This window comes from Chenopodium album, chromosome 27 (assembly GCF_948465745.1).
Source record: "Chenopodium album chromosome 27, dcCheAlbu1.1, whole genome shotgun sequence".
NCBI classification, from domain to species: domain Eukaryota; kingdom Viridiplantae; phylum Streptophyta; class Magnoliopsida; order Caryophyllales; family Amaranthaceae; genus Chenopodium; species Chenopodium album.
The window spans coordinates 1,908,699-1,923,777 of NC_137860.1; the positions used below are offsets into that span (position 1 = coordinate 1,908,699).

Consider the following 15,079-nt stretch of genomic DNA (forward strand, 5'->3'; position numbering starts at 1 on the left):
AAGAAACATAGCATTACCAAATAGACACAAATGCTCACATATAATCAAGAAAATTCAAAAACTTATATTGTAGCAACGACTCATCCATCACAAGTTTAGCTGTAAAGACTTCCAACAAAACTCAGTGAAAATCGCAACAAAATCCATAGAAGAAATATCAAGCATTACAATCCCAAGAAAAAGATTGTAGAATTCTACACATAGTTAGACATAACCTAACTCATAGTCAACGAATTCTTCCACGGAAACAATCACTCATGACATTTCACTAGTTTAAAATTGGAACTCTAAAGACATAGAGATACTAAAACAGGAAAACTCGATCAAAAATTATCATTGCTCAATTAATCACTTTCAGGCTTCGCATTAAACAATAGAAAATTCTAACATTAATGTCTTTCATGCATAGAACAAATATGCCCAAAGAGGCAGAGACTTTATTCAATAAAGAATCAAGAATTAAGAAAGACTCGAGAGAAAATAGAGCCAAGACTTTGAGTCCAACACTAATACTTTATTATTTCCCCCACATTGGACAACAAAGTCCGATTCAAAGCCCTTAGCAATACGCCTAAAACCCACGTTCTCAATGAATGAAATATCAAGACATAAAACTCCCTCAAAAATTCATATGGGGTCTTTATATTAATAGCATAAATTCCTTTATAGAAATTTTACAAGTTCATAAACTTATAACCCCCACATGAAAACATAAGGTCCAAATCTCAAAATAAAGCATAGTCAAATGCATGGTTGGGAAGAAAATTCATAAGTGTGTCATGGTGTAATAAACTAATACCATATAAAGTGGACAAGAGTAGAAATCTTTATTTGAAACATTGAATTAATTAAAAAAAATAATAATAATTCAATAACACTTCCATATATTAATTCTCATGCCACCATATATGAAATTCAAGACATTTACAATTTACTCATGCTTTATTCATAAAGAACTATAACACAATAAAGGGTCATAGGCGGTAACATGTATTATCATAAAAATTGTAGTCTAATTCCCAAAATATACTTCACTTGAAAATTCTCCAAAGAGAAAGTCATATAATATCCTTACATAACAATTATCACATAATTAATTTCCCTTTACAAAACTCAACTAGTTTAAGAATTATAAGTTTTACACATGTTAATGGAATACCGAAAAAAAACGGTAATGAATCAAATGAGTTATAAACAAAGCTTCTCAACACGAGTATTTCATATCATAGGTTCAATCAATTGACATAGTCTATCTCAACTCCATACTCAACACCATACATGAATCATGACAAAAAGTAGTACTCGGAGTACATACATGCACCTCAAAAACATGTTGAAAAAACATTGCTTAAAGCATCCTACTAAATAACAAGTTAATCCACAAAATGTAGAACCGACAAATTAAAGGAAACTTATTATATGCAATATAATGTCATACTCAAAAAATATCAACATTATAACTTTTACTTTCTATTAATCATTCAACCAATAATTAATTGACAAATTCAACATTCTTTGTCCACACTTACAAAAGCATATATTTGTTAAGATGATTACTAGGAATTAAACCAAATGATAAACATAATAACATGAGACTTGGTTTAGAATGAACCTCCCTTGAATTAAATCAAGTAACATGTGTGACACCTCTATGAAATGCCCAACCGTCCTCGTTGTAAATATGAGTCTCAAGATGTCATCATAACTCACTAATTTGAGCAGCTAATGAGAATCCAACCGTTGAAAAATAAGCCTCATGTGTCCCAAACATACTCCCAAAATTTCAGCCCACCGACCAAGGATGACCTTTGATCGGGGGTCAACTTTGGGACTGCTCCCGGAAATCCGCGAATAACAAGCTCTAAAAGCTCAAGAAAAATTGCAAAGGTATTAGAAAATATCGACTTTAACTACAAAGAAGATTTTTCTTCGTAATTGGACTAAACCAATATGCAAATCAAAGTTTAGGATATACACGATAACCATATGTAAACAAAATCAATCTAATTAGTTAAGAGATACAAAATATGAGAACATTAAACCCAATACAAAAACAAAGAATCTAAAATATTATTAAACTCAATAAATTTGGCCTATAAAACAGCAAGTTAATGATAACAATATTTCTCTTTTGACAATACAAATATTGAAAAACCAACTCATACATCTGAGAATTAAAGAATTGCACAGATGCAATAAATTATTGAAAACACAAAATTACCCACAATTAAAATTAGGCAAAACCATGTACAAATAAGCTAAAGCCTATAAGACACATAACCAATCATATGAAAACAATAATATATCACAATACTTCATAAAAATTCATGAATAATTAGATTAGAACATATGATTGGTACTACCCAAGAAAAGTCCCAGCAATAAACCAAACTAGATTTCGATTACTAGGAATACTAGAACAGTGGAGAATACAAATACTCGAGAACGGCAATATTTCAACCTTTCCATAACACATATACATTCTAGCCCTTCTTACTGTAAGTGATACCCCTTCATTGGTCTAACAACATACACAACATAAAATTGCTTCCCCCAAACAAAATACTACTTAAATAATATGCAACATTCACAAATCTTTGTATAAAAAAAAACAAGTACGATATATCAAATATTTGGAAGCAATAAATCGTCTTTTAGATTGTTAGTAGATAAGCAAATTAAGCGAAGATACTTATCTTAATGTTGTGTAGACCAATAGACAATTGCCGCGTCGTGGTAAACCACTGACCTAAAAGACGATTCCGCGCTACCCCGGTGCAGTAGACATCTAGCGGTCGCCCTCCAGGATAAGCACGGCGCCGGAATTTGTGTGCACTCACAAACCCGACTGGAACTCAGAATACTTGCCCAGAAAACAGAAATGATTAAACTCGTGTTTTACAATTTTTGAGAAGAGAGAAAGTGATGGTTGTTGTATTTATGTCTGATAAGAGCAAGGGTATTTATAGGGGAAAACAACTCATGGTAATCATACGAATGTGTCTAGGTTCATTCAGCCAAATGACTAGATACATTACAAACACAAAAGTGTCTAGGTTCATTTAGCCAAGTGACTGGATACGTTACAAACACAAAGGTGTCTACGTTCTTTCAACCAAGTGTCTAGGTTCTTTTAATGTGGGACATGTACCTCACATTAATACCACTCTTTTCTTGTTTTTTCATCAAGAATTTCCAACAATATCCCCTTTTTATTTTGCTATATCCCGGCACCAACTTTATTTCCTACCCCTTTTAAAAAAAAATTCGTTTAAAGGGGTATGAAACTTAAGTGAAAAAGTAATTTTCCAGAATTTTTTTATTTTTAAAAAAATTGTCACAAATTTTGGCCAATGGACCAGATTGGTAAATAAAAAAGACCCCTGACGATAATTTGGTAAAAAAAACCTAACCATATGCGATAAATTGGTAAAAACAATAAACTCCAGTGACATTTAGACCAAATTTTTTTTTTCCCGACAAACTCTTTAAAAATCATAATTTAATTTGTTTTTGTGTTTTTAAATTTATTTTTCCTTTTAAATTTTTTTGAATTTTTATGTCATCTCTTTTTATTTTGCTAAATCCCGATACCAAATTTATTTTCTACCCCTTTTTATAAACATTTCGTTAATAGGGGGTATGAAACTTAAGTGAAAATTGATACTTAACATGTTTTTTTTTTTTGAAATTGTTATTTCCATAAAAAGGGTTGGTAAAAAACTACGAAAATCGAACTAAATTAAGTATTTGCAAGTAATTTGTAGGAAATTTTTGTATTTTTGTGTTAAATGTCGCCCGAGATAATTTTATTTACCAAATTGTCATCAGAGTTATTTTTTTTAACAATTAATTACCGGAGATTTTTTTTTTTTTTTACCAAATTATCATGAGTCTTTTTTATTTACCAGGTCAATTGGCCGCTAAATCACCTTATAGACTTCCTTTAGATAGGAAGGTGTTTCAAAATTGCATAGAGGCGCAACTGAGGCTTATCCGATTACCACCCTCTTCTCCCTCTCTCATCGTCTTCTTGAGTTTGAAGCTATCAGTCATGGCTACCACACCACCAAACCTTCATTCTCTCTCTTCAACATTCACACTCTCTAACCGTTCCTCTAATGTCTCTGCTACTTCTTTCTCATTTCAAATTCCCAAAAAAACCCCACAATTTTCCTGCTTTTCCTCCAAAAAACCAGCATTTCTTCACCCAACTCACCTTACCATTGCTGCTTCTTGTACCCAGAAGGGTTTCAATGTTCTTGGTATGTGCCTTGTTAACTTTGACTTTGTTTAATTTTGAATGGTTAATAATTTCATTGATTGGTATTGCTATTTTTAATTTCATGTTGAATAGTTGTGGGTGGAATAATTTCATGAATTTTATGATTATTGGTGATATTTATGCTCCAAATTGGAATATAATTTCTGTTGAATTGTTGAGTTACAATCATTTTTTTGTTAGAAAAAGTTAGTAAGCAATGTTGTAGGCAGTAGATGGATTTGATACCCGAGACTATAATCAATTAAGCTAGTTGGTATCCGTAAATTTAAAAGCGTATATGGTGTTAAGGTGAAGAAGAATTGTGTTTGGGTTTTTCTATGTTTGTCTGAAGGTATTGATGTTCAATTTGAAAACAGTTGGTTGAGGAAAAGCACATATTCTTAAGCGTACCTTCTATTGTAAAAATCAGTTGTTTGTGGGAATATATAACTGAAGGGTGAATTTCTTTCACGTATTTGATCACCCAGACAGTCTTTTTGGCAGAAGAGAGTAAATTAGTGGCAACTGTGATGAATTATTGCAATGAAACTTGGAAGATTATGAGCTTGCCTAAACAATTACCTGAGTATGACTTATTGTGTTTCCGAATGTAATGGAATATAGTTCCGCATGGTAGAGCCACTATGGACAGTTAGTATAAGTGGTTGACTAAACGTTTGAAGGAATTTTTGGTTGTGTAAAGGATGCATTACCTAAGATACTATAGGAAGGATTTGCATACATGAGAATGCAGCCTAGTTGTTGAACCCCTTAAGTTGTCATTTCAAAAGTAACAAGCCGTGCCTGTAGATGCTATAGTTATATTATAGGTTTTGAAGCTTTTGGGTCTTAGTTTCAACTGTAGAGATCCTTTTGGGTGGGGTACTATTTTAATGTGAATTGAAAATGGCACGTCAATATTGTGATTGTATAATATACTCTTTTTGACTTGGTTTTCTTTATTATTGACCTTTTAATGGCCATAGCTACTTTGAAGCTTTTGGTGAAGACATTTACCATTTTGGAGTATCGCTTGATTAGAGTGCAAGATACATTTTATTCTCGGTTTACTTTGTGGGAACTGGGTTAGAAACTAGGTAAAGGGTGAGAGTGAAAACTTAGCTCTTTTGATGTTTGTATTTTGGTCACATGAGTCATGGAAACTGGAAAGAATTCTATAGAAACTGAATGTGTCTTTTGCTAGTGAAATTTTCAGCTAGCTGTGATAGGCTGATGATCAACTTCGTTGATATAATGTAAGTGGCTTATTAGCTCGTGGTTTACATTCACAAGCAATGTGATTGACAAATCTGTTGTTTTACTTGTCTACCATAGTACCATGATGATTCTATAGCTTATTTTTAATTATTCTGTGACGTTGAATCTCAGGCTCTCTGCTGACTTATCCTCAGCAATTGGTGGTATTATGGGTTTGGAGGAATTTAGGACAAGTTTTTTTCTGTCAATAGATGTTTTTCCCCTTTTGGCATTATGTTATTACTGAGGCTTAGTAGTATTGAAAACATTGGCATCTTCCTCTTAGAGATCCTAGATATTCTTGGCATGACATCAAAAAAGCATTGGTATTACTCAAACTAGCCTGAATCATATGCTTAGGTCAAAGACATGTCTAGTGAAAAAAGATTAATTTGTAATCATGATAACTTATATTCTGCTCTACACCGTCATGATTAGTTTGTAAAAACAGTGCCGCACTCTTTCAATCTCTTAGCAGCTTTAAGTTTACGGTTCTTAAGAATTATAATAGTAGGGAGGATTCAGTAAGTGTATCAGCTTATGGTTAAGCTGCACCCTTTTGCTTCTAAGTAGTCAAAGCATGCCACATAAGAGTAAATTTCTTCTGTTTTTCTCCTCATAGCTTTGAGTGAGTGTGTGTGTGAGAGTAAAGGTGTGCACAATACTCTCTCAAATGATTGTGCTATGTTTAATTTCTTCATTATTTCTTGTTTGAGATCCCATGTCATTTCTTGAGGTTAATAAAAATATTCCTGCATTCAATTTGAATACTAAAGGTCTTCTGTAGCTCTCATACCTAATCTTCTCGGCATGCTCAGTGTCTACAGAGTATACATCAGGTTGATCTTCTGTGGAAATACTACCTTATAGTGCTTCTAACATACTAGGGTGTGTCTGAGCTATGTGTTGGTCTTTCTTCTAGTGCTTAGAAGCAGGCAATCCCATGGTGCTCAGGCTCTGGTATGCATTCTAATCTGCCGTCAGATTGCTTTAGTGATCAGTGAGAATGCCTAATACCCCTCATATTCTATGATTTTGATGCTTGTAAAGATGATGCTGAGCTAGATGGTACTATTAGGAATTGAATTGAGTTGTCCTTTAAATTACATTCAAGGAATTTCTAGTGCGTTATCATTGTTTTAATTAGGAAATTGAGTGACATCAAAGTTCGACTTTCTGTTTTGGGGTGTTTCGAAAAGTTCAACTTACTCTCAGTTTTTGGGGTATTTCAAAATGTTCAATTTTTACTTTTTTGGGCAACGCACCTTACTTCGCTAATCTAACATAATATTACTTCCAGATGCAGTTTCTCTGATGAAGAAGCCTGGCTTTGGCAGGAATCTGATCGTTGCCCAGGCCACCGAAGCAGTTGCACCGAGCACAGAGGAAGCAGCTGCTTCTCAACCCAAAACCTCAAAGAAGAATAAAAAAGTGAAGTATCCTCGGAGAGTACTTGATGTGTATCAGATTCTTCAAGTCCCTATCATTACTGAGGCTGCCATAAAGAACATTGCTGATGAGAACTCACTGATGTTCACTGTTGATGTTCGTGCTGACAAAAAGATGATTAGAGATGCTTTCTGCAACTTTTTTGGCGTGAAAGTTCGCAAAATAAACACTTTGATAAGGTTAACTTTTAAGATCTTTTACCACCCATTATCCTGTTGTCTGAATCATCCCTTGACTAACTAGGCATTCTATACATAGTTTTCATAGGGTATTATTACTTGCAGATCGCATTTTGATGCCATAATATTGAACAAATGCATCATCACTCATTTTCTTTCAATTGGATTCCCTAAGATGTAGAGTTTTCAGCTTATTCTTAATTTATACATTTTTATGTTGTTTTGCAGAGCTGATGGAACAAAGAAAGCATATGTCATGCTAAGTAAAGAGTACAATGCTTCTGATCTCGCGAAGAAGATAGGAATCTTCCCAAGCAGTAGCTAACTTTAAAGTTTTATTAGATGTATAGTTGTGGCCGTCTTTCTCCTTTCTTGACGAGGGCAGCTGTGTTGGAGGCTTGGAGCCTTGTTTAGAAATAGAATCACTAGCTATTTGCAATCATCAAGTATTCCACTGGTTGCCTTTCAAGTCTCCAGCTGTTGTAAGTTGAATGTTTTTTTGGCCATTGTGTATCAAGTGTGTAACTAATATTTCTCGAGTTTTAGTCATTTCTTTGTTTTCTTCTTGAGCACCCCAGCTGGTGTATTCTGTTATGTATTTTTGTATTTTGCATACACTGTTGTATTATTAAGGTCGAGGCAGGTAAATTACTGTCTTAGTCGGGGGATGAGAGCTGAGTAGAAAGAGTTCATATCAGATTGGTCAGGGTAGAAGCAAACAATGCTTCCTATCAATTTTTTTTTGGACTGGATGTACTAGTGTACTTCTTTGCAAATGAATTCACCTTCTAGCTTTTCTTTCTTTCTTTCTTTTTTTTTTTTTTTTTTTTTTTTTTTTTGGTTTTTTAATTTATTTTATTTTTATGCCTTCCAGTAGGTATTTTTTTTTTTTTCCAACTTCCATGCCCATTTGGCTTTCACAAATTCGCACGCATCAAAGGTCATTTATTTAATCAAGGTCGATGTAAGCTTGGTTTGCAGGTTTAAAATTAAATAAATGCAGATGATTAAGGGCATGTTCTGATTGACTAAACTGATATGAACTGGACTTATTTGAGCTGAACTGAACTGAATATTTTATGAGAGGAGGAAATTAAGAACTAAATTAACTTAACTTATTGGAACTGAACTGAATTGAACATAATCTGAAGAGAATAGACCCTAAGTTCATAAACCAAGAACAAGTTATATCCTTTGACTTGTTTTTTGCTTTTTCATCTGGTTAAATATTCATATTGTTTTTTTTTTGGGTAAATGGCTTTTTAAGCTAGTTGAAAAGATGACTTTTATAAGTCAAAATGAAAAAGCTGCTTGAAGTAGCTTTTAACTTTAAACAGTTGAATACCAAAGTTGCTAATACATCCAATAATCAACTTTACCAAACATGTTTTTACATAAATAATAACGAGTAAGACATCAAACATAACCAATCAATTAGCTTGCTATATAGCTAAGCCAAGTAGCCAATGATTGCCATCAAGCAAGGCTTTAATAAGCCAATATTGAGCAAGAATCACACAAGCACGTACAAGTTCGAGCTAAGCCAAACTTTACAAGTTTACAACCATATAGCCGATAGAGGCATATACGAGTACATTTTATCAAAATTTACTCAACAAACTAAAACTCGAGTCTGGCAACTAAAACTCCAATAATAATAATTCAACTTGTCCCATCACCATACTAAAAAACCACATTTGTTTTCATTTTTTTTATTGTTTGATATATGGCTTTTCATTTTGATTGGCTTTTGGCTTTTTCGTTTGGTCAAACATCCAAAATTTGTATTTGGTAAATGGCTTTTTCAGCCAGCTGAAAAGCTGGCTTTTAAGCCAAAATGAAAAAGTTACTTGGAGTAGCTTTTGACTTTTGGCTACCTAAGTTACTAATAACATCCAACAACCAATCTTACCAAATATGTTTTTAGACTAATAAAAACTCAAACAGCGAACAATAAAGCCAATACAAATTCTCTCAAAAAAAAAAAAAAAAAAAAAAAAACCAATACAAATAGCCAGTCAAACCAGCTGACAGCCAACAGCAAGCAGTCAATTGCCAAACAAGGCCTAAGTCAACATTCAAACTAACTCCCATCCTCCAAAACCATGAGCAATTGGCCAATGTCCATTTGTTTTATTTTTATGCCTTCCTGTAGGTATTTTTTTTTTCCACTTCCATGCCCATTTGGCTTTCATAAATTCGTGGGCATCAAAGGTCATTTATTTAATCAAGGTCGATGTAAGCTTGGTGCGCAGATTTTAAATTAAATAAATGCAAATGACTAAGGGCCTGTTCTGATTGACTGAACTGATATGAATTGAACTTATGTGAGCTGAACTGAACTGAATATTTTATGAGAAGAGGAAATTAAGAACTAAATTAACTTAACTTAACTTATTGGAACTGAACTGAAGAGAACATAATATGAAGAGAACAGGCCTAAGTTCATAAACCAAGAACAAGTTATATCCTTGGACTTGTTTTTTTGCTTTTTCATCTGGTCAAATATCCATTTTGTTTTTTTTTTGGTAAATGGCTTTTTAAGCTAGTTGAAAAGATGAATTTTATAAGTCAAAGTCTAAATGAAAAAGCTGCTTGGAGTAGCTTTTGACTTTAGGCATTTGGATACCTAAGTTGCTAATACATCCAATAATCAACTTTATTAAAATATGTTTGTACATAAATAATGATGAGTAAAACATCAAACATAACCTATCAAATTAGCTTGCTAGCAATATAGGTAAGCCAAATAGCCAACGATTGCCATCAAGCAAGGCTTTAACAAGCCAATATTGAGCAAGAATCACACAAGCACGTACAAGTTCGAGCTAAGCCAAACTTTACAAGTTTACAACCATATAGGCATATACGAGTACATTTTATGAATAAACTAAAACTCGAGTCTGGCAACTTGCTTGCAACTCCAATGGTAATAATTCAAGTTATTCAACTTGTCCCATCACCATACTAAAAAACCACATTTGTTTTCATTTTTTCTATTGTTTGGTAAATGGCTTTTGATTGGCTTTTTTATTGGCTTTTGGCTTTTTTATTTGGTGAAACATCTAAATTTGTGTTTGGTAAATGGCTTTTTGGCTTTAAGCCAAAATGAAAAAGCTACTTGGAGTAGCTTTTGACTTTTGGCTACCTAAGTTACTAACAACATCCAACAACCAATTTTACCAAATATGTTTTTAGACTTATAAAAAGTCAAACAACGAACAAAAAAGCCAATACAAACAATCAGTCAAATCAGCTAATCAAACCAATTACCAACCAACAACAAACGGTCAATTGTCAAACAAGGCCTAAGTCAACAATCAAACTAACTCCCGTCCTCCAAAACCTTGGAATGAAAGACAATTCCAAATCCGCTTTGAGCAATTGTCCAATGTCCTTTCCCAAATTAAGACAAAACAAACAAATAACCCATATTTTCCTATTTTAAAATCCCATTTAATTTCACATCATTTTCCCTTTCAAAAGCCCTAAACACTTCCTCCACTCCACTTTCACCTTCTCTCTCGCACCACCTTCCGCCGCCATTCTCACAATGTCCGCCGCCATGAACCTCACCGCCGGCAAACTCCCCTCCCCCTTCCTCTCCGGCACCACCTCAACCACCTCTCTCCGCCGCACTCTCCTCCCTCTCCCCCGCACCACCACCCCTTCCTCCTCCCCCATCCGCATGTCCCTCCGCGACGACGGCCCCTCCCTCGCCGTCGTCGGCGTCACCGGCGCCGTCGGCCAAGAATTCCTCTCCGTTCTCTCCGACCGCGACTTCCCTTACCGCTCCCTCAAACTCCTCGCCAGCAAACGCTCCGCCGGCAAGGAGATGACCTTCGAAGGCCGAACTTACATCGTCGAGGAACTCGATGAAGATAGCTTTGATGGGGTTGACATTGCCCTGTTTAGTGCTGGTGGTTCCATTAGTAAACAGTTTGGACCTTTGGCTGTTGAAAAGGGTACCATTGTTGTTGATAATAGCTCCGCTTTTCGGATGGTTGACGATGTTCCTCTTGTCATTCCTGAAGTTAATCCTCAAGCTATGGCTCATATTAAGCTTGGTTCTGGAAAGGGTGCTTTGATTGCTAATCCTAATTGTTCTACTATTATTTGTTTGATGGCTGCTACTCCTCTTCATCGCCGTGCCAAGGTTTATGATCCTCTGTCACTCTCTTTTTAATCTGATTGATTTCTTGTAATTCTGTGTTTTATAGTTGATGATCTTAAATGGGTTTGCATTTCTAAGTAAATGTTGAATTGGGTTTGTTTTGGATTGATTGATTGATTATTAATTATAAATGGGCAAAGTTTAAGAAAGCAATTGGGGGAAAAAGAAAAGGAAAGATTAAATTTTGTTTTGAAGTTGGATTTGGATATAATGCTGCTTGAACAATTTGGAATTAGTATATATATTGATACACTGTTGTTTGTGTTCTGTTTTGATGTTATTGTATTGGTTATTATAATGTTGAGCAGAGCTGTTCATTGTCATAAAGGGTTGCAATTATATTCGATTGTTTGGATGTTACTGGATTGATAAGTGTCATGATCTTAGCAATGCTATGCTAATTGTAATATAACTTTGTTTTGCAATGTTGATTTGGGAAAAGGGTTCCTAATATGTAGGGGCCTAAGCAAGTGCCAAGTGGTATGCTAATTGCAATAAAACCATTTGGCAATTTAGGTTTGGGTTAAATTTGATACTTGGGGAAATCTAACAAAAGGGTTAGTATTTAGCAGTAATAATGTAGCGGCTAGTAACTTAGTATGACAGGTAGCAGCTTTACTTAATTGAGCCTTTGAACCTTGATTTTTAAGATACCTATATAACTAGTTTCCAACTCAAGTTTCTAATAATGCACATCTGAATCGCTTTATTACCTCTCTGCTTTACTTCCATTTAATCTTATTAATCAATCTATGTTGTGTATTTTGCAGGTTACTCGCATGGTTGTTAGTACATACCAGGCTGCTAGTGGTGCTGGTGCTGCTGCGATGGAAGAGCTTGAGCTGCAAACTCGTGAGGTTTATCGTAATTCATATCTCAATGTTTATTATTTTTGTCTGTATCTGTATTATATGATATATCCATTAGAATTGAAAGCAATTTGGCTTTTGACCCATGTATTTATCCAATATTACATTGTTCATTGTGAAGGTTTTGGAAGGCAAGCCTCCAACTTGCAACATCTTTAGTCAGCAGGTATAAATTTGTCTGTGTGGCTTTCTTGATTATGCATTTTATTCCCTCCTCTTTTCACCATTTGTTATGCTTCTTGTTATATTCTTCTATGCAGTATGCTTTTAATTTGTTCTCCCACAATGCACCAATTCTTTCAAATGGATACAATGAAGAGGAGATGAAATTAGTAAAGGAAACCAGGAAAATTTGGGTAAGGATATGAAGGGCTATCTATTGATTAACTATCTTACCTTGGTGTCGGTTTTTGTTGTTGTGGTTTTGATTTATTGCTCTTCATTGTATTCGGATGTTTTTGAGTTTTTTTTTTTTTTTTTCTCCGTGAAACATTTTTATAACCTTGCTCTTTTTCTTCTGTAGGATGATATTACTGTCAGGGTTACTGCTACATGTATTAGGGTCCCTGTTATGCGTGCACATGCCGAGAGTGTAAACCTTCAATTTGAGACCCCCCTTGATGAGGTACAAACTTCATTTTTTTATAGGATCTGATCGTCACTGACCCACTCTTTTCTGTTTAGATTTTCAATGACATATTTTTGCTACTTGCTAGTCTCCATGAGATTTATGAAAAAATCTTGTTATAATTTCAAATGTGCATGTTCAGAGCTGTTTTGTTGATGTAACAACTTTGCAGTGAAATTACCGCCAGGGAAAATTGATTCTTTAATAGCCCCTGACTTGATAAATTACTGTTCCCATACAAATAGGATTCTGAGCACTCTGGGCCTCTGGCTACAGAAAGATTGTTTGGTCCTGCTTGGTGATGCATGGATATCATCACCAAATGGATCGCACTATCCAGTTTGTGCTCAGGTTTTTTGAATTTGTGTTAGACTATTTTATTCACCCCTTTGTTCATGATCCTAAGATTGATTAATGCTAAATGATGAATAAGTTATCACAAATGTATGGTTGATATATTTTATATATTGATAGAGAAGTTATGTTAAAACTAATACCTGTGTAAGAAAAAAAATATCTTACATACTGACATGGGCCTCTGAGGGAATTGTTTTGAGGGAATATGTTTTGGGTGGGGGGTTTAGAACTTTAGATAACCTGCCAAGTTGCTAAAAGGATCTCGAGGAGGGTTATCTTCAGAATTTCAATCAATGACTATAGATATCAGTTATTCTCACAGTCAGTTAGTTTCACACCAGATGTCTTACAGTGGAAACCTTTTGGATGATGCGATCCTCAAAGTAGTTGAGTTTGCACTGTCAGCCGATTTGGCCTTGGATTTGTTTACGGAGAGGGAAGGTATGCCAAGTGAGTAATTGACCATATCATGTAGAAGCAAGATTTACATCTACCATTAAAAGAACACCAATGTAAGAGCACTCAGCATAATAATAGCACCATGTTTCCATTTGCATTTAAGCTTTCATGTCCCGCAAGGTTTACTGCTAGTTAACCATTGTGTTTTTATTTCTTGGATTATGAAACTAAAATTTTTCAGGGCATGCTCATCGTTCCCTTGCAAAAAAAATGCCCTAGGTTAATGGTTATGCCTTGTTTTTCTCTTACAAAGATGATGTGCTAATAGCTTGTGCATAGCAGCACTGGTGTCCCTGCCTCCCTGGTCTCCCTCTAAAACTTGAATGGTGCTTATTTAATTGTGGTTTATATTATGTACGCATCGTACTGTGACGTGAAATGTTAAATTCAGATGAACATCTTTGAGGCTAGAGTTTCGACTACCTCCCTGCATTTTGTAAATGATAAATGATTAAATACAACTGTTGACAAATTAAGAATTTTTATTATGAAATAAAAAGTGTATACTATTCTTGTTTTGGACATCTACAACGATCTTTGTTTATCTTTTTTTATTTTATTTTATGAATCTGTTTTCTGACCTCTGAATGATCTGTTCCTACATTGAATAATTTTTAGGATACAGCAAGAGATATTTTAGAGTCTGCTCCTGGTGTGGTGGTAATAGATGATCGTGCATCAAATCACTTTCCCACTCCCTTGGAAGTTTCCAACAAGGATGATGTTGCTGTTGGTAGGATAAGGCGTGATGTCTCTCTTGATGGAGATAATGGGTATGGGCCTCTCTTATTAACCTACCCTTAGCCTTCTATTCATCATTTTAAATTTAGTAAAGATACTAAGAGTGGCGATGTTTGCAGGTTGGACATTTTTGTATGTGGTGACCAAATACGCAAGGGAGCAGCACTTAATGCTGTCCAGATTGCCGAGATGCTGTTATAGATTTGTTTCTAATTCCTGATTTTGTATTTTTTTTTTTTTTTGTGCTGGGGCATATTTGGTTACTAACAGCCGGCTTGATGCCCCCAATTTTCCGAGAAAATTTTGCAATTTAGCAACCTGTATTATACTGATCTGTACTTGATTGGATTACTTGGCTTATTGAGGTGAAATAAGGCGTCTCGTGTCCTGTATCTATTCTTTTTTACCCAGAGTATCAGGTAACATCATATACCGGGATAATTGGTTACCCAATTTCTAGTATATTGAAAACCATTCCCTCTGATCAATGTACCTGTAATCAGCCTTCTATTTATAATTTTATGATTTATGGAAAAAGTTGTCCTTTCCTAAAAATAGTAACGATTCGTGATTTAATTTTCTAACGCATTGTTACTTAAATTATGTTGTAATGTTACAAGTGTTGCAAGACTCACAACTATTGTTTGGAATTGTATTATGTAATATCATGTAATATGATTAAGATGGCGATTATTAGAGGTT

The 15,079-nt window shown here is 34.6% G+C and overlaps 2 protein-coding genes across 2 annotated transcripts; both read left to right on the forward strand.

Annotated features, from left to right (window-relative positions):
- Positions 1 to 3,952: 3,952 nt before the first annotated feature.
- Positions 3,953 to 7,726, forward strand: LOC145620477 (large ribosomal subunit protein uL23c-like). Its single transcript, XM_081675162.1, has 3 exons — positions 3,953 to 4,265; positions 6,822 to 7,149; positions 7,378 to 7,726. Exons 1-3 carry the CDS (start codon positions 4,055 to 4,057, stop codon positions 7,472 to 7,474), a joined length of 636 nt encoding a protein of 211 aa, XP_081531288.1. The 5' UTR covers positions 3,953 to 4,054; the 3' UTR covers positions 7,475 to 7,726.
- Positions 7,727 to 10,600: 2,874 nt separating this feature from the next.
- On the forward strand, positions 10,601 to 14,861 carry LOC145620440 (uncharacterized). The gene is made up of 7 exons (XM_081675116.1): positions 10,601 to 11,305; positions 12,094 to 12,180; positions 12,314 to 12,358; positions 12,453 to 12,548; positions 12,716 to 12,817; positions 14,255 to 14,409; positions 14,497 to 14,861. Exons 1-7 carry the CDS (start codon positions 10,703 to 10,705, stop codon positions 14,576 to 14,578), a joined length of 1,170 nt encoding a protein of 389 aa, XP_081531242.1. The 5' UTR covers positions 10,601 to 10,702; the 3' UTR covers positions 14,579 to 14,861.
- Positions 14,862 to 15,079: the final 218 nt, after the last annotated feature.